Source organism: Loxodonta africana, chromosome 1 (genome assembly GCF_030014295.1).
Source record: "Loxodonta africana isolate mLoxAfr1 chromosome 1, mLoxAfr1.hap2, whole genome shotgun sequence".
NCBI lineage: Eukaryota > Metazoa > Chordata > Mammalia > Proboscidea > Elephantidae > Loxodonta > Loxodonta africana.
In genome coordinates this window covers 46,934,863-46,959,922 of record NC_087342.1, presented here as the reverse complement: position 1 = coordinate 46,959,922, position 25,060 = coordinate 46,934,863, and the positions used below count along the sequence as shown (strand labels likewise).

The window sequence follows — 25,060 nt, the reverse complement described above, 5'->3', positions numbered from 1 at the left end:
CTTCTCTGAGGCAAGGGGGCTAATCTGCTTACTCTCCTTCTCTGATGCTACGGCCCCTCTGTGCAAGGTCTGAAGGTCTGGTTTTTAGAGCTTCTCAGCTACCTAGTACTACGCGTCCCACAGAATAGTGGGTGGCATGTGATCAAACCTACCCACCCATCTACTATTGCTACACAGACATTCCCTCGTAGTTACAATAGGAAGCGCTACGGTGTGCCACAGTCATGCCTTCCAATTCTCTCTGCTTTTTTCTCAGCTCCTCCCTTTAATCACAACCCCCCATTCCTCCTTCCATTCCTCTTTTCTCTCTCTTTTTTTTTAATATGCCTTCTGAAAGCTTCTTTTTCGGGTTGCAATTTCTTTCTTTCTCTTTTTTAAATTGTATTTCAGATGAAGATTTACGGAACAAACTAGCATCTCATTAAGTAATTAGTATACATATTGTTTTGTAACATTGGTTACCAACCCCACAACATGTCAGCACTCTCCGTTATCAATCTTGGGTTCTCTTTTACCAGCTTTCTTGTCCCCTCCTGCCTTCTAGTCCTTGCCCCAGGGCTGGTGTGCCCCTTTAGTCTCGTTTTGTTTTACAGGCCTGTCTAATCTTTGGCTGAAAGGTGAACCTCAGGAGTGACTTCATTATTGAGCTAAAAGAGTGTCTGGGAGCCATACTCTTGGGGTTTCTCCAGTCTCTGTCAGGTCAGTAAGCCTGGTCTTTTCTGTGGGTTAGAATTTTGTTCTACATTTTTCTCCAGCTCTGTCTAGAACCCTCTATTGTGATCCCTGTCCGAGCGGTCAGTGGTGGTAGCCGGGTACCATCTAGTTGTACTGGACTCAGTCTGGTGGAGGCTGTGGTAGTTGTAGTCCATTAGTCCTTTGGACTAATCTTTCCCTTGTGTCTTTAGTTTGCATCATTCTCCCTTGCTCCTAATGGGGTGAGACCAGTGGAGTATCTTAGATGGCTATTCACAAGCTTGTAAGACCCTAGACACTACTTACCAAAGTAGAATGTAGAGCATTTTCTTTATAAACTATATTATAGCAATTGAGCTAGATGTTCCCCAAGACCATGATCCCCACAGCCCTCAGCCCACAGCTATCTCTTTCTCAAGCTGCTGCTAGACTCAGATATTGTGCAAGGCTCTGGAAATGCAAAGATCGGTGAGAGTTCTTGGCCTCTGGGAATGTTCCCTCAGTTTCCCTGGAATGATTCCACATGCTAAGTTTATTCCACTCTTTTCCTTTGCTTTTGATAAAGCTGTTTCAAAATGGAGACAGCCTATTAACTATAGCAAATATATTGACTAACTGTAATGACACAATCATATAAATATTAAACAATCGGAATGTGTTTTTGCTCATTAATGGGGAAGGGCTGTGTCAAGCTTTAAGAATTTACATTCGTTATTTGGGAAACAAACAGCACAAATGGCAAACCATGCTACAGGAAGTAGATTTGTTTGTTGCTGATATAACTAAGCCAAAGCTCTTTCCTGAGTAGATATCAACACTTGAGCTCAAAATATTTTCTTTTTTTTCCTGGGTGTACTGATTCCAGGTGCTTATATCATCCAAATTAGTGCCTAGAGTCTTTTTCAGTACAAAAGCACCGCATTAAATAAGAATTCTACTCTATCTGGATATTACCAGAGAGAAAATGGAAAATGAAGATGGAGACAGTTAATTCCAGAGAGTGGTGGGGAACAGTAGTTTAGCCAAACACTACAGCTAACACAAGTCATTGGGTGCGTGGAGCATAAAGGGCTAGGCAATATTTTATTTCATGCTAGTAATTTTTACTTACTTAGAATGAGTCCAAACCTAATGTTGAGATTCGATTTTAATTGTTTGGAACACTGGTCAATAGAAAAGCCAAAGTCTTGGAGTGGATCTGTGAAGGAGAAGACCACAAATCAGTTATGAGTACATTGTATACTCTGCAAAGTCATATTCAAAAGTCACACCAATTGTATTATTTTTTTTGCTATATGAATACTTAAACTGATTCAACATCATATTGACCCAACAATTTTTTGTATAAGCCCATGACTATTTCACAAGCCCCTCCCAGTCTCGCTAAAGTCAATGCTGGCCAATGTTACTCTGACAGCAGGGTCTCAATCTGTGAAATGAATAGAGTGTCTTGATTGATGGGTTACATCCTTACTTGTTGCTAAAATTCTTATCATTGCTTAAATTCTTTTAGTTCCTGAAAATGCTCGTTCGTTACACCAAACATTTCATATTTCCTTATTATTATAATAAAAACAGAGGGAGATACATGCACATTTTTAAAGTCAAGACCTGCTTTTATGATTCCATTCCATGTTATATATATATATATATTTTTTTTTTTTTTTTAACAAATATCCCATTATATGCAAGGTATTGTGTTAGCTACGGTAGGGGCTACAAAGATAATATTATATTTTTTAAACATGACTTCTGCTCATTCAAAATACTCCAGTGGCTCTTCTACACCTCAGAATAAAATCCAGAAATATTCTACTGGCCCCATCTTCCATACTCCACATCATGAACATGTCCTCCATCCTCCGAGGCTGGGTGCTGACGTACACACCCAGAAAATTCTCACCGTGCTTGGTTTGCTCATGTGTTTTCTGTCATTTCAAATGGTCTTACCCCTTTCGGTCATTGCCTAAATATTCAGGTCTTGCTCAATTTCCATCTTCTTTGCTCAATTTCTGTCTTCTTTGTTAGTCTCTCCTGATAGTCTCAAAATATTATTTTGCTTCTCTGAATTCTTAAAACAGTTACAGTCTGAAATACTTTTTAAAGCATCCAAACATCTGTGACTTTGTACTTTGTATTTTACCCTACACCAATACTAAACTAAACATGAAACTCTAAAAAAAGGCAGGAGCTGGTTTTTTGTTTTGGTTTATTTTGCCCTCCATTTTCTTTTCCCTTATGCTTCCCACTGGACATTAAGTAGGAAAGCTGATTTTAACTGGGGGTCTAGTTGCCGTAGTCCCTGAGCTATGCACTTTATAGGAGTTTTCCATTTAATTCTCCAGAGCCCCCAGTGCCTAGCACAGAGCCTCACAGTCTGACACATAGTAAGCATTCTTAAATAGACATAACTCATAGATGAATGGGCTGTAGATGACGCTATCGTCTCTCAGCTCCAAACCCAGCCTTCTGTAGTCTGCTTTGTGATTCTGGGGCTTTCTGCAATCGTGTTTCTCCACTGCCACCTGCCAGTAGAGATACCAGAGGCTGGAGAGGAGAATGGGCCCGCTCTGCCTTGCTTACTCTCTGTTCCTTGACTGTCACCCCTATGATGCCTATCACCTGCATGGCTGTTGGTCCTGGTGTCCAGCTCTCTTTTACACCTTTCCAAGAGCAGCTGACGCTCAGCTCTGTGGGCCTCCTAAGCTTCAGAGATAAGAGCACCTCAGAAGCTGATACCTCTTCCTCAGATATCTGAATCTCAGCTCCACAGGGTCCTTTTTTCAAGCTTCCAACCTCTATCCTTTCTTTTCCCAGCCCTAGGGATGGTACCACCTAGGGTTAGTAGCTGCTTCCTTGACACCCCTTTTTTGTTTGTTTGTTTCTCTAACAACCGCTTCCGCCACCTGTCTGTTTGTTATACTGTGGTGGCTTGTGTGTTGCTATGATGCCGGAAGCTATGCCACTAGTATGACAAATACCATCATAGTGTACAGGTTTCAGCAGCACTTCCAGACAAAGACAGACTAGGAAGAAAGGCCTGGCAATCTATTTCCACAAATTAGTCAATGAAAACCTTAGGAATCACAACAGAATATTGTCTGATATAGTGCTGGATGATGAGCCCCCAAGGTTGGAAGGCACTACACAACCATGGACTCAAACGTACCAATGATCATGAATATGGCACAGGACTGGGCAACGATTCATTCTGTTGTACATGAGGTCGTCATGGGTCAGAGCTGACTGGATGACAACTAAGCAACTGCCCAACAGTTCCTATATTAAATTCCCTCCATTAAAATAATTGATACAATTTCTGCTTTTCCAGCTGGACCTAGATAGATACAGTAAACAGCAAACTTGAGAGATTGGTATGCGTTTCCTAGTTTTACAGATGGAAAAATATAGACTCAGGGAGGTTTTATTAACTTGCCCAAGTCCCAGAACTAGAAAGTGTGGGAGCCAAGATTCAAACCCAGACTTAAAAAACAAAACAAAATGAAAAACTGCTGCCTGGATTTGTGCAGTGTAATTCACAGAATACAGGCTCAAATATGCATGTTAATTATTTGATTTGTAAGAGTGTCTAGAATATTCTCTAGTTTCTGTGCAGGCATAAGGCATCTAGTGTTCTATTTCATAACTGATTTCAAATTTAGCTTTGTTGTGAGCACATATTTGTCAATGATATTGTTCCAGGCAGTTTTATCATCCACATTGTAGACCTGAAAAATACACAATTGTCTCTGGTATTTGCCATGGAAATGATCACTAGGCAATTTCAGCCTTGCGAAACGAATGTAGGTGCACTTTTGTTTGATCAAAAACCCTTTGATCTAATCGCTGATTTTCCTGGGGGAAAATTTTTTCTTATGCTTATTTTTCTCTTTCATGAGGATCTTCATGCTGTCCCAACATTCTTCCCTTCTATTCCAAGGCTTGAGAGCTAGGACTAGGGAGCACAGGGACAATTGCTCCAGCTGCATGCCTGGTGGCACGGTACTGACAATGATGGGGGCCAACTAACAGACGTTTAGGGAAGTGCATCTGTCTTAGTCATCCTGTGCTGCTATAACAGATAGACCACAAGTGGATGGCTTTAACAAAGAGATGCTCTCACAGTCTAGGAGGCTAGAAGTTCGAATTCAGGGTGCCAGCTACAGGGGAAGCCTTTCTCTGTTGGCTCTGGAGGAAGGGCCTTGTCATCAATCTTCCTTTGGCCTAGGAGCTTCTCAGGCCAGGGACCCCAGGTCCAAAGGACACACTCTGCTCCTCGTGCTTCCTTCTTGGTGGTATGGGGTCCCCATGTCTCTGCTTGCGTCTCTGTTTTATATCTCAAAAGAAATTGGCTTAAAATGCAACCTAATCTTGTGGATTGAGTCCTGCCTCATTAACATAATTGCCATTAATCCCATCTCCTTCACATCATAGAGACAGGATTTACGACACAGGAAAATTGCATCAGATGACGGAATGGTGGACAATCACTCAATACTGGAAATCATGGGCTAGCCAGATTGATACACATATTTTTCGGGGACACAATTCAATCCATGACAGAATCCTTAAAATAGTGAATAAAGTTATTCCTGGGGAAATATAAAAGAGGGTAAGTAGTTTTCTTGGAGTCCCTGGGTGGTGCAAGCGGTTAACACTCTCTGCTTCTGACAATAGTTTAGAGGTTCAAGTCCACCCAGAGGCATCTCAGAAGAAAGGCCTGGCAATCTACCTCCAAAAAATCAGCCATCGAAAACCCTAAGTAGCACAGCTCTACTCTGTCACACATGAGGTTACAGTGAGTTGGGATCTATTCCAATGTAACTGGTAAGAAAGGTATTTTTGCTTAGTTAATTACAGGTACAGAATTATACTGTATATTTATCAATATTTTAAAGGTACAGATAGAAGAAACTAAGGACAGAAGAAGGAAGAAAGAATAAAAAGCATTCTCCTGATACTGGGCAAACATTACTGTTAGGAAAATAATTTTCTTAAAAAGCAAAGTGACAAAGACAGTAGTAAGCCATTTCTCTCTAAGGACACACACACACGCAGACAGATTGCTTAAAAAGTACTTGGGGGTTTGGTAATCTTTCCTAGAAATTATTTCAATTTTATATTTGAGAGAGATGCTTTTGAGAGTGAACATGTAGTTTGCAAACTCCCAACCCTCTCATGTCTCTCCTGGTATTTGTATTTCTCTTAAGGCACTTAGCATTCCCTCTCTGTCTGTCTGTCTGCCTGTCTGCCTGCCTGCCTGCCTGCCTGCCTGCCTGTCTGTCTACCTATCTACCTACCTACCTATCTGCCTATCTGCCTGTTTACCTATCTACCTACCCATCTATCTGTCTATCCATCTCTCTATCTCTCTATCTCTATCTATCTATCAAATGTATCTATCATCTATCTATATATACGCACACTACTAAATGCTACAAAGGCAAGCTCCCGCAACCCCATGGCCTAGCATAATGTCTTAATATTATCTTAGGTTCCCAGTAAATGTTTGCCGAATGAATAATGAGGGCTATTTGTAGTAAATTAGTTGAGACTTTTAACCAGGATTTCTCAACCTTGTCAGTATTAACATTTGGAGCCATATAATTCTTGGTTGTGTGTGTGTGCGGGGGCAAGGGAGGGTCCTGCCTTATGCATTATAGGACGTTTAGGAGTATCTAAACCTCCAGTTGCCAGTAGCGACTCCCCCCGAGATGTAACAACCAAAAATGTCTCCAGACATTGCCAACAGTCCCCCATGGGACAAAATCTCCTTTGGTGCAGAAGCACCACTGTAAAGTATTACCTTCCCAATGATCAGTGTCTTAGGCTGGGTTCTCTAAAGAAGCAAAACCAGTAAAGCATACAAATATATATATATATATATATACACACACACACACAGAGATTTATATTGAAGAAATGGCTCACACAGTTTTAGAGGCTATAACGTTCCAAGTCAGTGGATCAGGATAGTGGCTTCTCCTGATCCATGTAGCCACAGGGGCTAGTGAGCCCACGATTGGCAGGTCAGAGAACAGAGCTCTTTATCACAGGCTGCAAAGATTCCATGAATCCCAAGATTGGCAGGCAAGACCACAGGTAAGCTGCTAGCTCATGTCCCAAGAACTGAAAGTCAGACAAACGGGAGCCAGCTGCAGGATCCAGCACAAGCAAAAAGCCCTCCCAAACCCTGCCAGAATGTCCACTTATATTTTATGCAGGCCACACGCCTAAGAAAACTCCCTGTCAGCTGATTGGCTACTCACGGCAGATCCCATCATGGGGGTGATCACATATCAAATCTCAACATTATACGACTGCCAAAACACTGAGAATCATGGCCCAGCCAAGTTGACACACAATCTTAACCATCACAGTCCACCCCTTGTTAAATTGGCACCTATACATATCTCCTCAAACCATACATTTCTGAATAAAGACAATTATAAAGTCATGCTCGTGCCTAACATGATCCAATGAACACACAAACAACTGAAAATGCACTAGTCCTATTTACATCCTACATTTTATAAGTGAAGAAAAAAATATTTGATGCATACATACAAAGCAGAAATACCCATAACAAATACAGTCCTCATTTCTGCAACTGATCATGTGGTGGTGACTAGCGTTTAGAACTACCTTCTCCTACCATCCATTCTGTATTCCCTTTGCCCTCAGCAAGCACCTCAGCTAGTGATGGTTCTTTGCCTGGTAGGATGACCCAAACCTTCGTTCCTGAAGGGTCTGGCCATTAGTAAACATGCTGGAATTGGGTTGCTGTAGTTTTCCATTAACTTTAATCACAGAGTATGGTAGTACTAAGAGATGCCCTAAGGGATCTCCTGCACTCCAGGCATACTCTTTTTCAACCCCATTATGTAATATCAATTCAATTTTCTCTTGGTAATCAATATCAATCACACCACTCAGTATGGTAACTTCATTCTTTGTCTCTTGATCCAGAGGCATAAGGAGCCCAAAGTGGCCAGGTGGCATTCTTAGCTTCCAGTTCAATGGAATCAGTGATGTGTCTCCAGGTGGGAGCATTCCTCCCTTTGGAACTAAGACCCTCTAAAGCTGCAGAGGTTAAGGTCACAGGGAAAGGAAGCAAAAATCTTGAGAGTAGGTCACTAGGGGTAATAGTAAGTGGTGTCACTCCAATTTCCAGCCCTTGATTCCTGGACCCATGAATCCTGACTATGTGAGAAATAGCACCATACATTGGATGCTGGTTTAGAGCATATAGAGCTTCCTGGAGAACATTGCTTCAACCCTGCAAAGTATTGCTGCCTACCTGGCACTATAATTGTGTCTTTAGAAAGCCATTCCAACTTTCTATCAAACCAGCTGCTTCAGGATGTTGGAGAGAACATGGTAAGATCAGTGAATTCTATGAGCATGGACTCATTGCTGCACTTCATTTGCTGTGAAGTGAGTCCCTTGATCCAAGGCAATGCGGTGCGGGATACCATGACTGTGGATAAGGCATTCTGTAAGTCTACGGATAGTAGTTTTGGCAGAAACATTGCATGCAGGGAGGGCAAATCCATATCCAGAGGACATGTCTATTCCAGTAAGAACAAACCCCTGCCCTTTCCATGACGGAAGTGGTCCAGTGTAATCAGTCTGCCACTAGGTTGCTAGCTGATGACCTCAAGGGATGATGCCATATTGGCGACTCAGTGTTGGTCTCTGCTCCTGGCAGACTGGACACTCATCAGTGGCTGTAGCAAAGTCAGCCTTGCTGTGTGGAAGTCCATGTTGCTGAGGCCATGAGTAAACTCCATCCCTGCCACCATGGCCACTTTGTTCATGAGCGCATTGAGCAGTGACTGGAGTAGTTGGGGAAAGAGGATGACTGGTTTCCTATCCACTTGATTGTTAAAATCCTCCTTTGTTGAGGTCACCCTTTGGTGAGCATTCACATAAGACACAACTATCTTCACTTCTTTGGGCTATTCAGAGAGGTCTATCTACATGCCTCTTCCCCATACCTCCTTGTCTCCAATTTTCCAGTCATGTTCCTTGCAAGTCCCTAATCATGCAGCCAAACCATTGGCCACAGCCCATGAATCAGTATACAATCACACAAGTGGCCATTTCTCCTTCCAAGAAAAGTGAACAACCTGGTGCATTGCTCAAAGTTCTGCATATTGGGAGGATTTCCCTTCACCACTGTCCTTCAGGGAGGTCCCAGAAAGGGGATGTAATGCTACCACTGTCCACTTTTGAGTGGTGCTTGGATATTGTGCAGAACCATCTGTAAACCAGGCACGAGTTTTCTCTTCCTCAGTCAACTGATCATAAGGAACTCCCCATGAGGCCGTAGGTGCAGGCTGGGAGATGGAAGGTAATGTGACAAAAGTGGAGGCCATGGTCATTTGGGCCACTTCCTCATGCAAAATACTTGTGCCGTCAAGTCCTGCTCAGGATTGATCTCAAGTATACCACTTCCATTTAATGATGGAGTGCTGCTATACGTGTCCAACTTTATGACTCTCTGGATGAGAACCCAGTTCATGATGCTGTCCCATGGTTAAGCATTCAATCTCTACTAAAGCCCAGTAACAAGGCAAAAGCTGTTTCTCAAAAGGAGAGTAGTTATTTGCAGAGGATGGCAGGGCTTTACTCCAAAATCCTAAGGGTCTGCGCTGTGATTCACCGGTAAAAAAAAAGGGCCTGCCAAAGACTCCAAATAGCATCTCTATCTGCCACTAACACTTCAGGCAGCATTGGATCAGCGGCATCATATGGCCCAAGGGGCAGAGTGGCTTGCATGGCAGCCTGAACTTGTTACAGAGCCTTTTCTTCTGGGCCCTACTCAAAATTAGCAGCTTTTTGAGTCACTTGATAAATAGGCCTGAGTAACACACCCAAATGAGGAATATGTTGCCTCCAAAATTCAAAGAGACCCACTAGGTGTTGTGGCTCCTTTTTATTGCAGGAGGGGTGAGATGCAATAACTTATCCTTCACTTTGGAAGAAATATCTCAAAGTGCGCCATACCACTGGACTCCTAGAAATTTCACTGAGGCGGAAGGTGCCTAAATTTGTGTGGGGTTTTTAATTTCCCACCCTTTAGCACACAAATGCTTTACCAATAAGTCCAGAGCCACTGACACTTCTTCCTTACTAGGTCCAATCAGCATAATGTCATCAATGTAATGGACCAGTGTGACATCTTGTGGAAGGGAAAGGCGATCAAGGTCCCTGAGGACTAAATTATGACATAGGGCTGGAGAGTTGATGTAGCCCTGGAGTAGACAACTGAAGGTGTATTGTTGGCCTGGCCAGCTGAGGGCAAATTGCTTTGATGATCCTTTGAAACAGGTATGGAGAAAAAGGCATTAGCCCAATCAACAGCTGCATATCAGGTGCCAGAAGATGTATTAATTTGTTCAAGCAATGAAACCACATCAGGAACAGCAGCTGAAATTAGAGTTGCCACCTGGTTAAGTTTTTGATATTCCACTGTCTTTTTCCAAGATTCATCTGTTTTTTGCAAAGGCCAAAAAGATGTGGTGGGAATCACCACCGCTGCATCCTTCAAGTCCTTAATGGTGGCAATAATCTCTGCAACCCCTCCAGGAATGACGTATTGCTTTTGGTTTACTATTTTCCTAGGTAGTGGCAGTTCTAATGGCCTCCACTTGGCTTTTCCTAATATAATAGCCCTTTCTTCATTTGTCAGAGATCCAATGTGGGGGTTCTGCCAGTTGCTGAATATATCCACTCAAATTATGCATTCTGGAACTGGGGAAACAGCTACAGGATGGGTTCAGGGGCCCATTGGACCTACTGTGAGACAGACATGAGCCAAGACTCCATTAATAACCAGACCTCCATATGTCCACACTCTGACTGGTGGGCCACCATTGTGGGTTTCCTGGCATTAGTGTAGGCCGGAAGTTCAAGTCCCCCAGGCGCTCCTTGGAAACCATATGTGGCAGTTCTACTCTGCTTAATAGGGTCTCTATGAGTCAGAATCAGCTTGATGGCAATGGATTTTTTTGGGTTTTGAAATTAGTGTCAGTTCGGAGACGGTATTCAGTAATTCCTGAAAAGTCTGATTATTTCCTTTTCCCCAATGAATAGTCACTCTAGCAAAAGGTAGTCAATGAATTTGGGGAAGGCTGGGAGAAATATTAACAGTATAAGTTTTTGGTAGTGTACTGGAGTCCTTCCTCAAGGGTACCCAGTCTCCCCTTCCTTCAAGGGGTTGTGGGTTTTTAAACTCACTCAAGTCTGGGAATTGATTGCAGGACCATGACTGTCTATCCTGGCGATTGCAGTTAGATTACTGTTCACCTGACCTAGAATTCATCTGTTTGTACAGATCAAGTAAATATTTAGTAGATTTCCAATCTATTTCACTCCTAGGCACTCTATGACTAACTAGCCAATGCCATAAGTTCATACGAGTCAGACTATCCTGATAACTACTTTGACTCTACTATTATCCATTATGGTAACCATGTCTACCTTGTCTTTGTTGGTTGAGTGCCACCTTTTGGCCCCTATCACCAGGGGGGTCCAATCAGCCCCATTGTAGTTACATGTCTTAATCCACGTAGGGCAGCATAACATAGCAATCACAGCAGTTTTCAGGGATGCTGGGGCTCCCTTCCTAAATTTGTTCCTCACCATAGTTGTGAAACGTGTGTCCTCTGGGCATTCCATGTGTGGGTCTAGGGGTATAACCTATAAATCCACTCTAGCATGCCAATTTACTTAAGCCTTTGGATACCTTCTTCTACAGTATACCAAGGCAGGTCTGGTACTTCGACTTGATTTAGTGTAGGCTACCATTAATCCGTGCTTCAGCAACCCAACCAAATAAGCTATCAGATCCTTTCCTAACTTCTTGAGCTGAAACACTGAATGAAGAATCTGTACTTAGTGGTCCCATATCAATAAACTCAGACTGATCCACCTTTATGTTCCTTGCACCTTTATCACATGCCCTTAATGGCCATTCCCACACGCATTCCCCAGATTTCTGTTTGTGCATATTAGAAAAGTCAAGCTGTTCTTTTGGAGTGTAACATACCTCCTCTTGGGTCATACTTAAATCTAGTTATAGGTTTAAAAGCCAAAATTGGTAGTGGGGAAATGTTTTGAGAACATTCAGCAATGTCTTGTAAAACATTTGCCTTAGGTGATGCACCAGGCAATGACTCAGTGAAGCTCTCTTTAGATGCTGCTGGGCTAATCTCATTAGATGAGAATGGAGGCGCTAATGGTTTTACTGGGCAGGGTGGGTTAGCAGACAAACATGGAGTAATCTTTTCAGATGGGAATGAGAGGGCTGGTTCAGTTGGCAGGAGTGATTCAAAGGAATTTAGGGGCTCAGTGTCTTCAGCTTCCTGATTATCTCCCCATATGTCCCCATCCCAAGTTTCAAGATGCCATTTCTTCCCAATGAATGCTCTCACTTTAACTTCAGACACCTCTACAGGTTGACAGTTGAGCTGGTGTTGTAATTTAGACTCTGGGTTTGGCTTTTGGCAGTATCAGCTCTGTTACTACAAGAAATAAGGCTTCCTTTCAAAGCACAAGTGGAAACTTTGAGGTCATTTATGAGGCACTTGAGCTTTGACTCCGAAGCCCTGAGAACATCTCTTTTCTTTCACCAGTTTGTCTAGCAAAAGTAGGACCAACCAACCAGCTTCCTTATACTCATCATTATGACAAAATTATAGAAAGGTGTCACACATGCAATCACCCAGAGCCTCGCCTTTCATCAATACCTGATCTATTGGTGGTAATTTTGCATTGTTTCTATTGTCACCTGAAGCCATGGATTAGCAGTGCCCTCTCTACTACTGGAAGCAGAGTCATCAACATCTTTAAGACTAACCAGACCTGAGGACCAATTTAGAAGAGTCTTCCTTACAATTTTATGTCTCTAGGACCACTCTCAGTACCAAATGTTTTAGTTTGGGTTCTCTAGGGAAGCAAAACCAGTAAAGAGCGTAAATAGATAGATAGATAGATAGGTAGATAGATAGGTAGATAGATATGTAGATAGATAGGTAGGTAGGTAGATAGGTAGGTAGACAGAGGGGGAGAGAGGGAGAGAAGGCAGTTCAGAGATCAGGCTCTTTCTCACAGGCTGTGAAGATTCAATGAATCCCAAGATCTGCAGGCCAGACCACAGGTAAGCTGCTAGCTCATGTCCCAAGAACTGAAGGTCAAATGAACAGGAGCCAGCTATAGGATCCAGCATGACAAAAATCCCCCCAAGCCCTGCCAGAATGTCCGCTTATATCTGATGCAGGCCACATGCCCAAGAAAACTCCCTTTCAACTGACTGGCTACATGAAGCAAAGTCCGTCATGGGGGTGATCATATGTCAAATCTCAACAGGGAAGTGATCATGACATTATACGACTGCCAAAACACTGAGAATCATGTTGACACACAATCTTAACCATCACAATCAGGCTTTACTTCTACTAAAAATGCCTCAGACTCATCAGCCAAAATGAAAGGAGTTGGATGGCATTTTGTAATTAGTTCTCCTTATACAGTATGAGAACTGACTGGGGGTGGGGAGGAAGACCCTCCCTGTGGACACTTGATTCAAATAATTTTTAGTGCCTGTTAAAAAAAAATCCCCTGATTTGGGGTCTTCTAAAACATTGGAAAGTTAACGACAATTGGTGTTTCAGGGCTTTGATGGCAGAGACAAATGCTTCCTCTAGACACTTCCTTGTTTTAGTGGCAAATGAGCTAAAGAAACAAGTAAAAGCTTCATGGTGAAATATAAAATACATTCATTTTAAATATACTTTTCCTTAGCCTCTATGTTATACCCATTTTCTCTCTGTTCTGTTGACATCTATCGCTTCAGCCAAAAGAAGGTTGGTCGTTACTGTGAGTGAACCCAGAATGCCCTCCAAACTGCCACAAGCTGCCCCTGCCCCTGGGGATATGTGTGCTGTAGAAATCAGGCCTCTCAGAACCAGCTGCTGCAAATCCTGCTGGCCCTGAGGAATTGGCTCTGGAAAGGCAGCCAGCAGCATCTGCCTTGCATACTAAGGGGCGCAGTAAACAAATAAGTCCTAGAACTGCACATTCGTGGAGTAGAGTAGATTTAGATAAACAAGCAGGGCTGCAGGTGAGCAGGGTCTTAACTGCTCGCAGCTGCAGAAACATTTTTGTGCCTTAAGCTCTAGTGATGGTCTGTATTCTCTTGAGCTGGGCCAGAACTGGGTCCAGGAGCAAAGGGAAAAGAACCTTTGCCTTGGTGTTGTCTGGTCAGAGTTGGGAAACCTTGGTGGCTTAGTGGCTAAGAGTGCAGCTGCGAACTAAAAGGTCAGCAGTTTGAATCCACCTAGCTGCTCATTGGAAACCCTATGGGGCAGTTCTACTCTGTCCTATAGGGTCGCTATGAATCAGAACTGACTTGATGGCAACAGGTTTGGTTTGGTTTGGCTTTGGTTGGTCAGAGTTAGGCTTTCAACTGAAATCAGGGAGAAGAAAACAAAGTTCAACAGCATAGTCTCAGAAATTCAGTTCCTCACCAAAGGGCAGTGGGCGGGACAGGGGGCCTGGCTTTCCCACAGTACACTCTACATGTGCTGCTCCCTGTTTGGTTTGTCGATCTTGGTGGTGGCTGTCAAGTTGGCCCCCACCTCATGGTGACCCCATGCACAACAGAATGAAACACTTCCTGGTCCAGGTTATCCGTGTGATTGGTTGTGGATCAGACTGCTGCGATTCTCGGTATTTTCAATGGCTGATTTTCAGAAGCAGATCGCCAGGCCTTTCTTCTAATCCTTCTTATCTAGAAGCTCTGCTGAAATCTGTTCAGCATCACAGCAACACACAAGCCTCCACTGACAGAGAGATGGTGACTGTGTATGAGGTGTATTGGCCGAGAATTGAACCCAGGTCTCCTGCATGGAAGGCAAGAATTCCCCCTTCGAACCATCATGCCCCCACTTGGTTTAGTCTTAGGCAAATGCTCGTGCCTCGTTGTGTGTCCCTAAATCCTGGAGTCTATGGAGGTAGCTCCCTCCCCTGCAGCCTCTGTTTGCTGGTTGGGTGATCTGAGGGAAAGAGGGAGGGCAAATGTCACACTGTCCCATTTTTCATATTTTAGATCCCTCCTTAAGCTTTTTTTTTTTTTTGAAATAATTATAGACTCACAGAAAGTTGCAAAAAGAGTAAGGTTCACGTACCCTTCACCCAGCTTTCCCTTGTACAGCTTACATACAGTACAACATCAGAACCAGAAAGTCTACGTGGGTACAATTCCCAGACCCCATTCAGATTTCACCAGCGTTACTGGCACTTGTGCGTGTAGGTTTACAGCGCTATTGCTTGGGCTTTAAAAACAGCTGCAGAGTGAGTGAAGTGTTGGCACTCCCGTGGGAGGGTGGAATTCTGCTGCCACTTCTCCAACTCACCTCCCACCCAGGCTCATCCATGTCCTTTCTGCTGCGTGAATGTGGTCTCTTTTTCTATTCCTCCCTTTCTCTCTCTCCCCCTCTCTCGCTCTTTCTTTTTCTGCCCTCACCCCTTCAGCGTTTACATCAGTCAGTGTCCTGAGATTTAGACTACTCATTGTTCTTCCAACATACCTTAAACTTCAGGGCTCGGTCCCTGTAAACTCACATTACTTCATGAGCTGTTTCTTGCATATGCTGTTGGACGAAACCAAGCTGCCTCCAGGAGAAACTTACATTGTGTTATAGATTGAACTGTGTCCCCCAAAATATGTGCTGTGAGTCCTAACCTTTATTAGTGATCACCTCAATGGCAATGGGTTTTTTATAAGGCAGTGAGTTTGGTTTTGTTTTTTTATGCCTGTAGCTCACCATGAGTCAGAATCGACTTTGTGGCAATGGGCAATGGGTAATGGGTATGCCTGTGGCTATGATCCTGTTTGGGAATAGGTTGTCCTTGTTATGTTAATGAGGCAGGATTAGAGTAGGGTGTGTATATTCTTGGTCAATTTCCAATAAATGTTTCCTAAGGGATTTATATTTCACATAGGAAAGCTTTCGCCACCTTCTCCACCTTCAAAAGCCAGCTCAAACATATACCTCTCCAAGATGCTATCTGGGGTTTTGAATCTGGTTTAGCTGTCTTTTCCTTGGCCTTTAAAGGCCTGCTGCGTATGTCTTTGTCATACCTTCATCATCGTGCAGTGTAGTGACGACTGCAGTTTGCTACTGTCTTAGAGTATACTAGGGTGTAAGCTATGAGAGGTTGGGAACTAGGTATTATGTATTCATCTTTGAATAACCCATTTTTTTTAGACATGCTCAGTAATGTCAGTTGGTTAGATAAATAGACAAAAAAGAAGATCAAGTAATTTGATGCAGAAGGTGTTAGAAAGTTGAGCTTTTATTTCCAACTTTGATGCATGCCCAGAATTACTTGGGACTCCTAGGTAACGAGGCCAGTGCTATTGATCCTGTCGTCACACTTGGAAGTGCCCCCTAGGAAGGTGCTAGCGTATTAACATTGTCATCATAAAGTAATGCGAAAATCTGTTTTGGCATTTTGGATTGAGTTCCCGAGTATGCTTGAAGATGTAGTCCTAGGCCAAAGGGTGGCAGATATTTCTCTATTCCTTGCTGTCTTTGGAATTCTTTATCAAATGAAACGAAGTAACAGACAGATTTTGAAGTTTGGCTTCTTACTTTAGGATGGATGATTACCAGTATTGCAAACTTGTGATCTGTTGACGACTTGGGCCTAGGTGTGCATACATGTGAAACTCTGCTTTCTTGCATGGCTTCATCATCAAGCAGGGGTGATGATGTTTGCATTAATAGGATGTTAATTAGTAGGATGTTCTTGTTTGCATTAATAGGATGACATACATACAAGAGTCATTGTAGATCCCTAAAAAGAGGATGGTGCTTAAGGCTTCCGTGAGCTTGTCATTGACCAACCATCAAAATGCAAAATTAACTTTCCTCCCTCTGTCCCCAGTGTTGCTAGGGTCTGTTCTTTCCTCCCCTTTCCTCATACCACCTCCTCGCTTTGTAGACAAGGAAATAACTTATAGTGTAGGAAATGTTTCCTAGCTGTGTTTTTCTATTATTTCCTGATCTTTTCTTTTTTCCACCTGTCAAATTGTATCACTATCAAACAGCACAGTAAGGACGCCGATGGCCATTATTTAAATACTAGTAGTTATGTGCCTTTTCTAGCCTCATTGGTAGGCATTTCACTGGGAATTTATTCACACACCCAAGTCAGATGTAAGATCTCACACCTTGTTTCTTCTTTTCCTCTAATTATAATACTATACAACTGAATAATAGTCTCAGTATAAGATACATATATGCTCTAAATCTCTTACTTTATAGCCAACATGTATTTATTGTCTTCTATATGGGCTTACTACATACTACCTGGCTTAGCAACTTCATTTTAAACATAATTTTAATGAGAATGTTAGTATTCATTCTTTCTACAGATTTTATTAACTGACTAATATGTGATAGACATTGTTGGGAGCCTTTTTAGCCCAATTGCCGGTCAATATCCAAATCCCCAGGACTCTCATATAGACTCATGAGGGAATTTATAAGCATCAGGGAGACTTGCCTATTCTGCTGGGTGGGGATAGTTGTTTCACCTTCTGTAACTAATCTACAGTTGATCCACATGGGGTAGAAAATTAGAAAAAATTAGCTTGTTCTATTTTTCAATGGCAGCTGTTATGGGTTGAATCGTGTTCCCCGCAAAATATGCATTGAAATCCCAACCCCTATATGTGTGTGGATGTGATCCTATTTGGAAATAGGGTTTTCTTTGTTATGCCAATGAAGCCATTTCAGTGTTGGGTGTGTTCTAAACCTAATCACTTCTGAGTTACAGACACAGACACAGAGATGAGCAAGCATAAACAGAGGAAGGCAGACACTGTCTGATGACAACAGAGGCAGACAAATCTGCAAGTCCTGCATAGACAAAGAAGGACCTCACCCTAGAGCCACACTCTGAATTTGAACTTCTACCTACTTGTGGTATCTCTGTTACAGCAGCACCAGACTTCAGAACCTCCTTAGGTTTTTCACTGCATTTCAAAGTGCAGGTCTAACTTCTATTTCCAGGCAGTCTCCCACGAGAGACCTGTCTTAGCTATCTAGTACTGCTATAACAGAAATACCACAGCAGATGGCTTTAACAAAGAGAAATTTATTCTCTCACAGTCTAGAGGCTAGAAGTCCGAATTCAAGGTGCCAGCTCCAGGGGACGGCTTTCTTTCTCTGTCGCCTCTGGAAGAAGGTCCTTGTTATCCATCTTCCCCCTGGTTTTTAGGAGCTTATTAGAGGAGGGACCCTAGGTCCAAAGGACACACTCCCCTTCTTCTTGGCTCTTCATTCTTCGTGGTAGGAGGTCCCTTCCCTGTCTGCTTGATTCTCTTTTTCACATCTCAAAAGAGATTGACTCAACATACAACCTAATCCTATGGACTGAGGCCTGCCTCGGTAACAAAACTGCCTCTAGTCCTGCCTCAATAACACAAAAGCCATTGCCATCGAGTCGATTTCAACTCATAGCAACTCTACAGGACGGTGTAGAACTGCCTTATAGGGTTTCCACGGAGCAGCTGGTGGGTTTTAACTGCTCACCTTTTGGTTAGCAGCTGAGCTCTTAACCACTGTGCCACTAGGGCTTCCATTAATATCATAGAGGTGGGATTTACAACACACAGGATAGTCACATCAGATCACAAAATGGTGGGCAACCACACAATACTGGGAACCATGGCCTAGAGAAGTTGATACACATTTTGGGAGGATACAATTTAATCCATGACAGACCCCTTCTGGGGGAGAAGCTTGTGGCCAGCTCCATGCTTTGTCTTAGGAACAGCTGGAACTGTGCCGGTTTTGGTGATACTGAGAGAGAACCTGTCACATTTCATTCCTACATTTCCTACAAGTCCTTTGACAGAGGGACAAGAACCGGGACATGAAGGCACAGGGTGGCTTACTCAACTGGGTATGTAGCTGTGAAGATGAGCGACTTTTCTTTAAATGCCGGAAATGCTGAAAAGGAACTCTACCGTGCTTTTGGAAACAGTAAACTGGATATGATTGAAAAGACAAGCTGAGGTGTTTGTCCTTGGCACCTGTGCCACAGAAAATGACGGATGAGTGAACGGGGACTGGTAAATCAGCTGAGAGACAACCTCTGACACCAGCCCCGCCTTGCTCACATACAGAACTGCTCACATACAGAACCACAAATACTGGGAGGCTGTACAATGTATACGAATCCTTGATTCTCTACCAGTCTCACGCATGGCCAGGGCATCAAGTGTCCACATCCCGTTTTGCAATGAAGAGGCGGAGCTCTAGGGCAGCTTTAGCATTGCTACGGCTGCCATAACAAAGTGCATGAAGTGAGTGGCTTTAAAGCATGGAAATTCATTGTCTCATAGTTTTGGACAGCGGGAGTCTGAAATCAGGGTGTTTGCAGGGCTATGCTCTTTCTGTTGGCTCTAGGGGAAGAGGCTTCCTTGTCTCTTTCAGCTTCTAGTAGTCCTGGGCATTTCTTAGCTTGCAGATGTATCTTCACATGGTGTCTGTCTTCCTCTGTGTGTGACTCTGTGTCTGTCTTCCTCTTTTATAAGGCACCAGTCATACAGGACTAGGAACCACCAGACTCCTAAAGGCCTTATTTCTCCAACATTGTCACATTCACAGGTACAGGGGTTAGGACTTCAACACATCTTTCTGGGAGACACAATTCAGTTCCTAACAGGGAGTGAAGTGACTGTGTCAAGGCTTCCAGGCTTTGCCTCCTGAGCTGTGACGTCTGCGCTCTCCCTCGGATAACTGCTGTGTGTGAGCCAGAACTGGAGAGTGAGGCCGAGGAGCTCAAAGAAAAACTGAGCTTTGGAGACAGCAAAATGGGCCCAACACAAGTGCTATGTTCCTGCTCCTCTTGAGCTTCAGGCTGATTACAGGGAAAGATTAGGCATTCCCTGAGTTCCAGGTTTGCCAGGACTCTTTCCAAGCACAGGGCAATTGTACTCTGAAGAAGGCCGGTGTTTCTCAACCCAGAAGGCACGGGATAGTTCAGAGGAAAGAGCAGAGATGCTAAAGTCAGAGAAGATTCAATTGTCTAATATGTGAAATGGGGGTGATACAGCTCCTTTAGAAGATTTTTTTTGTAGTAATTAAAAGGAATAATGTATGTAAAACATCTAGTCCAATGGTAGGCACATAGCAGATACTTAATAATTGGGAAAAAAAGGGTAGAATCTGTTAGAAGGGTAACACTGACTATTCTCATTACAATTGTATAAAATGAAGCCAACTTTAAAAAAAAAGGTTTTCCTTTTAACATAAAAGCGCGCTAAGTTTAAAATGCTTTAGTTCAGTTCAATAGATATTTCTTAAGTAAACCTTAGATGTCGGCTAGGGCCTCCAGCCCATGAGATATAAATAGGATCACGCTGAATAGGATTCAGTAGCTTAGAAATATTCTACACCACAGGTTCTCAAACTGGGCTTCACAGTAGGAATCACCTGGGAGCTTGGAAAAAATACTGATGCCTGGGTCCTACTCCCGGACTTTTATTTTGTTTTATTGTGCTTTAGGTGAAAGTTTACAGTGCAAAGTAGTTTCTTATTTAAAAATTCATATGCAAATTATTTTGTGACATTGGTTGCAATCCCTGCAATGTGTCAGCACTCTCCCCCTTCCCTGTTCCATCCAAGGTTCCCCATGTCCATTCGTCTGGTTTTCCTGTCCGTTCCTGCCTTCTCGTCTTTGCTTTTGGGCAGGTGTTGCCAATTTGGTCTCGTATACTTGGTTGTTCCTAATGCTTGTTGTTTGTTTTATGGGCCTGTCTAATCTTTGGCTGAAAGGTGGACTTCAGGAGTGGCTTCCATTCTAAGTTAGCAGTGTGTCTGGGGGCCATAGTCTCGGGGGTTCCTCCAGATTCCCTCACACCAGCAAGCCTGGTCTTTTTTTGTGAACTTGAATTTGGTTCTACATTTCTCTCCTGCTCTGTAAGGGATTCCAGTCAGAGCAGTCAGTGATGGTAGCCAGGCACCATCTAGTTCTTCTTGGCTCAGGCTGGTGGAGGCTGTGGTTCATGTAGTCCATTAGTCCTTTGGACTGATATTTTCCTTGTGTCTTTGGTTTTCTTTATTCTCCTTTGCTCCAGATGGGATGGGACCAACAGATGTATCTTAAATGGCTGCTTGCAAGCTTTTAAGACTCCAGATGCTACTTACCAAATTAGGATGTAGGACATTTTTGTCATGAACTGTGTTATACCGGAAACCCTGGTGGTGTAGTGGTTAAGTGCTACGGCTGCTAACCAAACGATCGGCAGTTTGAATCCGCCAGGCACTCCTTGGAATCTCTATGGGGCAGTTCCACTCTGTCCTATAGAATCGCTATGAGTTGGAATGGACTTGATAGCACTGGGTTTGGTTTTTTTTTTTTTTGGTTAATGTTATACTAGTTGACCTAGATGTTCCCCAAGACCATGGTCCCCAGCCCTCAGCCCTAGGAACTGGTTCCCTCAAAGTGTTTGGATGTGTCTAGAAGATTCTATGACTTTGCCTTGGTTAAGTTGTGCTGACTTCCCCTATATTGTGTGTTGTCTTTCTCTTCACCAAAATTAAATTTTTTGCTATGTAGTTAGTGATTTCACCTCCCTCACCCTGTCTGTCTCTCATAGCCATAAAAGATTGTTTCTTCCTGTATGAAACCTTTTCTTGGGTTTTTATAATAGTGGTCTCATACAATATTTGTCCTTTTGTAACTGACTTATTTCACTCAGTATAATGCCCTCCAGATTCATCCATGTTCTGAGATGTTTTGTGGATTCATCATTGTTCTTTATCATTGCATAGTATTCCACTGTGTGTATGTGCCATAATTTGTTTATCCATTCATATCCGTTGATAGGCACTTAGGTTGTTTCCATCTTTTTGCTATTGTGAATAATGCTGCAATGAACGTGGATGTGCATATGGCTATTCGAGTGATGACTCTAATTTTTCTAGGATATATTCCTAGGAGTAGGATTGCTGGATCATATGGTATTTCTATTTCTAGCTTTTTAAGGAGGCACCATATCATTTTCCACAGTGCATAAGAGTTCCAGTCTCGCCACAACTTCAACATTTGTTATTTTGTTTACTTGTTTTTTGTTTTGATTAGTGGCAGTAATGTCAGGGTAGGATAGTATCTCTTTGTAGTTTTGATCTGCATTTCTCTAATGGCTAATGACCATGAACATTTCCTCATGTGTCTGTTATCCACCTGAATGTCTTCTTCGGTTAAGTGCCTGTTCATATCCTTTGCCCATTTTTAAATTGAATTGTCTTTTTGTTGTTGAGGTATTGAAGTATTCTATAGATTTTAGAGATTAGACTCTTGTCAGACAGGTCGTAGTCAAAATTTTTCCCCCAGTCTGTAGGTTTTCTTTTTACTCTTTTGATGAGCATTAGTGTTTAATTTTTAGGAGGTCCCATTTATCTAGTTCATCATCTGCTGTGTGTGCATTTTTAGTTACACTTGGTATTCCAGCCCCAAACCATTCTACTTATGCTATATATTAGGGCCCCTAGCATTGCCCCCGTTTTTTCTTCAATGATCTTTTTTTTTTTTTTTTTAGGTTTTATATTTAGGTCTTTGATCAATTTTGAGTTAGTTTTTGTGTATGGTGTGAGGTATGGGTCCTGTTTCATTTTTGTACAGACAGACAACCAGTTTTGCCAGCACCGTTTGTTAAGAAGACTATCTTTCCCCCATTTAATGGACGTTAGTCCTTTATCAAAGGTCAGCTGATCCTAGGTGGATGGAGTTACATCTGTGTTCTCAATTCCATTGGTCTGTCTATCATTTTACCAGTACTAGGCTCTTTTGACTATAGTCAGTTGTGAGATCAGGATTTGTGAGACCTCCTACTCTATTCTTCTTCAGTAGTGCTTTGCTTATCTGGGGCCTCTTTCCTTTCCATATAAAGTTGATGATTAGTTTAGCCACCTTGTTAAAGAATGGTCCTGGTATTTGGACTGGGATTGTATATATCTGCAGATTGCTTTGGGTAGAATTGACATTTTCACAATGTTGAGTATTCCTATCCGTGAGCATAGTATGTTTTTCCTTTTATGTAGCTCTCTTTTGGTTTCTTGCAATAGTAGTTCCATAGTTTTCTTTGTATAGTTCTTTAATGTCCCTGGCTAGGTTTATTCCTAAATATTTTATCTTTTTAGGGGCTGTTATAAATGGCATTGCTTCCCTGATTTCCTTTCCAAGTTGTCTTTGTTGGTGTATAGGAATCCAACCAATTTTCGTATGCTGATCTTATATTGTGTTACTGTTGAATCTTTCGATTAGTTCCAGTAGCTTTCTTGTGGCATCTTCAGGGTTCTCTCTATGTATAAGATTATATCGTCTGTGAATAGGAATAGTTTTACTTCTTCCTTACCAGTTTGGATGCCTTTATTATTTTTTTTCTTGCCTTATTGCTCCAGCTAGGACTTCTAAACTAAAAAAAAACTAATTGCCTTCTAGCACAATGTTAAATAGAGTGGTGATAAACGGTGACCTTGCCTTGTTCCTGTTCTCCAGGGGGAAAGCTTTTAGCCTCTCTTCATTGAGAATGATGTTGGCTATTGGTTTTGTAAAGACACATTTTATTACATTGAGGAATTTCCCTTCTATTCCAATTTTATTGAGGGGTTTTATCAGGAATGGGTGTTGGACTTTGTTGAATGCTTTTTCTGCATCAATTGAGATGATCATGTGATTCTTTTCTTTCCTTTTATTTATGTGATGGATTACTTTGATTTTCTAGTGTTGAACTATCCTTGCATGCCTGGTATGAATCCTACTTGGTCGTGGTGTATTATTTTTTTGATATGATGCTGAATTCTATTGGCTAGAATTTTGTTGAGAATTTTTGCCTCTATATTCATGAGAGGTATTAGTCTGTGATTTTCTTTTTTTGTGGTGCTTTGCCTGGCTTTGGTGTCAGGGTTATGCTGGCTTCATAGAATGAATTCCGGAATACTCCTTCCTATTCTATGCTCTGAAATAGTTTGAGTAGTACTGGTGTGAGCTGTTCTCTGAATGTCTCGTAGAATTCTCCAGTGAAGCCATCTGGGTTAGGGCTTTTTTGCTGTTGTTGGGAGTTTTTTTTTTTTTTTTTTTTAATTGCCTGTTCAATCTCTTCTCTTGTTATGGGTCCATTCAGATTTTCTACCTCACCTTGTGTTAGTTTAGGTAGGTGGCGTGTTTCTAGAAATTTGTCCATTTCCTCTAGATTCTCAAATTTGTTGGAGTACAATTTTTTTATCGTATTCTGATATACTTTTTATTTCAGTTGGATCTGTTGTAATGTCCCACATCTCATTTCTTATTTGGGTTATTTGCTTCCTCTCTTGTTTTTCTTCTGTCAGTTTGGCCAATGGTTTGTTGATTTTGTTGATCTTTTCAAAGAACCAACTTTTGGTCTTGTTGATTCTTTCTATTGTTTTTCTGTTCTCTATTGTATTTATTTCTGCTCTAATCTCTATTATTTCCTTTCTTCTGGTGACTGTGGTCTGTTCTTTCTATCTGTTCAAGTTGTAGGGTTAAGCTGTTGATTTTGGCTTGTTCTTTTTGGTGTGTGCATTTATTGCTATAAATTGACCTCTGAGCACTACCTTTGCTGTGTCCCAAAGGTTTTGGTATGGTGCGTTTTTATTCTCATTTGATTCCAGGAATTTTTTTTTTTATTTCCTCTTTGATTTCTTCTATTACCCAGGGGTTTTTAAGCAAGGTGTCATTCAGTTTCCATGTGTTTGATTTTTTTTTTCCTTGTTCTTCCTGTTATTGATTTCTACTTTTATGGTGTTGTGATGAGGGAAGATGCTTGGTATTATCTCAATGTTTTGAATGTTATTGAGGGTTGCTTTGTAGCCTAAGATATAGTCTATTACAGAGAATGTTCCATGTGTGCTGGAAAAGAATGTATACTTTGATGCTGTTGGGTGGAGTGTTCTACATATGTCTATGAGGTCAAGTTGGTTGATTGTGCCCTTTAGATCTTCTGTATCTTTACTGAATTTCTTTCTAGATGTCCTGTTCTTTGCTGAGCATAGTGTGTTGAAGTCTCCTACTATTATTGCAGAACTGTCAATTTCTCTTTTCAGTGCTGTTAGAATTTGTTTAATGTATTTTGGTGCCCTGTCTTTGGTGCGTGGATACTTATTAAGATTATATCTTTTTGGTGGATTGTCCCTTTAATCATTATGTAATGTTCTTTGTTGTCTTTTATGGTTGATTTTGCTTTAAAGTCTATTTTATCTGAGATTAGTATTTCCACTCCTGCTCTTTTTCAGTTGTTGTTTTTTTGATATATTTTTTT

General features: G+C 42.0%; 1 protein-coding gene across 1 annotated transcript in view; it reads right to left on the bottom strand.

Annotated features, from left to right (window-relative positions):
* Nucleotides 1–25,060, bottom strand: part of LY86 (lymphocyte antigen 86) — an 82,596-nt gene that overhangs the window by 36,077 nt on the left and 21,459 nt on the right. The window contains exon 2 of the mRNA XM_064280175.1: nt 1,805–1,891. Coding sequence (XP_064136245.1) covers nt 1,805–1,891 — 87 coding nt within the window. The remainder of the gene's footprint in view (nt 1–1,804; nt 1,892–25,060) is intronic.